Source organism: Elephantulus edwardii, unplaced genomic scaffold, assembly GCF_000299155.1.
Source record: "Elephantulus edwardii isolate Elephantulus edwardi_28Jun2011 unplaced genomic scaffold, EleEdw1.0 scaffold00059, whole genome shotgun sequence".
NCBI lineage: Eukaryota > Metazoa > Chordata > Mammalia > Macroscelidea > Macroscelididae > Elephantulus > Elephantulus edwardii.
The window spans coordinates 10,870,315-10,873,252 of record NW_006399809.1 but is presented as its reverse complement, the minus strand read 5'-3'; the positions used below and the strand labels follow the sequence as shown (position 1 = coordinate 10,873,252).

Sequence of the window (2,938 nt, the reverse complement as noted above, 5' to 3'; positions counted from 1 at the left end):
TACTTGGAATTCCTCATTTATTGTTCCTCTGTGAATCTGTTCTGCTGGACTTTGGAACACTGGGATGATGGAAATGTATCCTTTACAAAGTAGCTGTGAGTATATGACATAATTTATGCCAGCTATCCAATCTAATTTAAATTTAATCTGTAGTTGGATGAAATGAACCAGGGAAACATGACATTGAAACATATGTTTAACTATATACACTAGATTTTCAAACTATTTGACTTTAAAATACTATATTCTGATCAGTCTCCTAATTAGTATTTTTAAATTAATTTTTAACTTTAATATTACTAATTTATAGGTTCTCAGTCAACATTAAAATTAGTTTCTGTCATTTAAAATAGGGTTCAAGTTTGTGGATACAGTATATAATTCATAATGTATACTAGTAAGGGCCATTTGCTATCGATCAGGTTCATCTGGACTCATGGTGATGCTGTGTGTTTCAGACTAGAATTGATCTATAGGATTTTCAGTGACTATGTCTCAGGCCTTTCTTCCAGCAGCAACTCTGGGTATTATGAACTGCTGGATTTTCAGATTATAGCTGAGTGCTTAACCATTTGCACCACAAACGGTACAAAATTCCTGAACATTACATGCATTTTCTTAGGCCAAGAGGCAGTCATTTGAATAGAACAAAACAAAAATACACTGCATGGCTTAATACCAGTGATGTCTTTCTTGCTGAAAGTGAAAAAGACTAAAACACTTATTGGAGAAAAACAAAGACTAGCTAGCCTTCAGTATGGATTACACCTCAGCATAAAACACTGATCTTTACAATTGGACCAGTAAGTACTGGTTTAAAAAATATGTTTAAAAAATTAAACATACCATGAACTGCTAAGTGTGTCCTGTAGTGGGTGAAACCAAGCTGTTCCTTGGAGACTAGGATTTTGAAGCTCTGTCTGTCATTTTGGGCATGTTGCAAGGAGGGACCAGTTCTTGGAGAGGGACATCATGTTTGGAAGGGTAGAGGGACAGTGCAGGAGAGGAAGGCCTGGATGAGATGAATTAACTCAGTGACTTGGGTAATGGGAGTAGATGTGTAAGAGAATGAAATTTTCTAAAGATAGAGCAGGACTGTTGTACGTAGGGTTGCTGTGAGTCATAAGTGACTCAGTGGCACATAACAGTAACTACTAGAGAGGATAGTGAGACTTGTTTTGCTTACTTTGGATACATTAGGAAACACCAGCCACTAGGAATGAACTTGTTTGTGAAGGTAGAAGGTAAGCAAAATTAGGGAACCTATCTATGAAGTGAATTGACAAGGTCACTGCAGTGTTGAACTCAAAGAGAAGAGTGACTGTGAGGATTATGCAGGACCAGGCACTGTTTTAATTCTGTTGTGCATAGGGTTACTATGAGTTGAGTCTGATAGGACTGCGCCTAGGAACACGAATTCTGTTCTTTGTTATATCAAAATGAATGAAATTGATTCTTTGGTCTCATCAAATTTTTTATTTTTTTTTCCCAAAAGAAAATGTAAATGTGGCAAAACTTCAAAAGTTAGAAATGCCTGATTCTCTGCTGGTTTTCTGTATTTTCACGATGCATAGCCCTATCTCTAAAAATAAATGAGCTTAAAGCTGTACTCACTAAGGTGGTCTGAGCTTTGAACAGTGTTTTTGCGAGGGATGAGGGTAAAGTGAGGTTAAAAAAAGCTACCTTTTGGTACTGAAGCTTGTCCCTAACTTAAAGGAATCATACTTCTTTTTTAAGCTTTCATTATTACCTCTTATTACCCGTAGTTTATAAATCCAGTCTTTGTTTTCTGGGGTTGCTTAGAATGATAACATCACCAAATTACATGCTACAACATTGTTATATAGCACATATTATTAAGAATAAGATGGACTAATCCCAAAAAATAAAACAAGAAAAGCATCACAGACACTCCTTAGTGGTTCATTGCCGCTAGAATACATGATAAGCTGAGACTTCTTGTACACCAATTTGAAATTGATTTTAATTGTTCTTGAGATTATTGTTGAAGACATCAATACAAAGTCATGCAGAAATCTGAAATATTATTTTCTTTAAAATCTGGATAAATCTCATTTTCCTGAAGATGGATACCGCAGAATCATCTGAAATGTTCAAATGACAGACGTAGTTGGGAATTGCTAAAATAGCTTCAAAGATATTGCTTGCTAATTGATAGTAATTGTTTTACCAGCTTTATTTTAAAAAAAATTTTTATTTCCTTTTCTGAATAAGAGGCGAATTTTAAGAAAAACATGCCTGTGATAATGAATGTGCACAAAAGGATTATTTATAAAGATCTTAATACAGTTTTAAGAAAATGAGACCATTTTTTTGAATGGTGAAACACAGTTTTCTAATTTTCAGTTGGTCAGAGCTTAATTGTTATTAACAATTGATGTTTGACATTTTTGTTCTGAGAGGGGTTTCTTTAATTTTTATTTTATTCTTCTGAGTTTCTATGAATAACTTATGACCTAGTGGTAAGAAGTTGCTCTGCCAACCCTAAGGTACACAGTTCAAATCCACCAGCCCCTCTGTAAGAGAACGATGAACAGTGTCTTCCTGTGAAATTTACTTCCTCTAAAACTTGCTGGAGGATCAGCTGCGAGTTGATTCTGACTCAACCAGTGTATAACAACAATGTATTATCATTAATTTATGCTCAATTGATTTTGTCCCTTAATGCAATTAATAATGTATTAATTATACTGGAAAGGAAGCTTGATTTTTCATGAATAAATAGTTTCATAATTTTCTAAACTAGATTTAATGAAGATAATTTGACTTTTGTGACAGATTTTTGATGTGTGAATAACTTGACTCTTCTTAACTTTTTCCAGCAACAGAAGAACCTTGAAGGCTATGTGGGATTTGCTAATCTCCCAAATCAAGTATACAGAAAATCAGTGAAAAGAGGGTTTGAATTCACACTAAT

The 2,938-nt window shown here is 34.3% G+C and overlaps 1 protein-coding gene across 1 annotated transcript in view; it reads left to right on the top strand.

The window, feature by feature from the left end:
- Nucleotides 1-1,652: 1,652 nt before the first annotated feature.
- The window catches only part of SEPT7 (septin 7), a 69,270-nt gene continuing 67,984 nt past the window's right edge, over nt 1,653-2,938 (top strand). Inside the window, exons 1-2 of the mRNA XM_006887628.1 lie at nt 1,653-1,658; nt 2,844-2,937. Of these exons, the coding sequence (XP_006887690.1) occupies nt 1,653-1,658; nt 2,844-2,937 (100 nt within the window). The remainder of the gene's footprint in view (nt 1,659-2,843; nt 2,938) is intronic.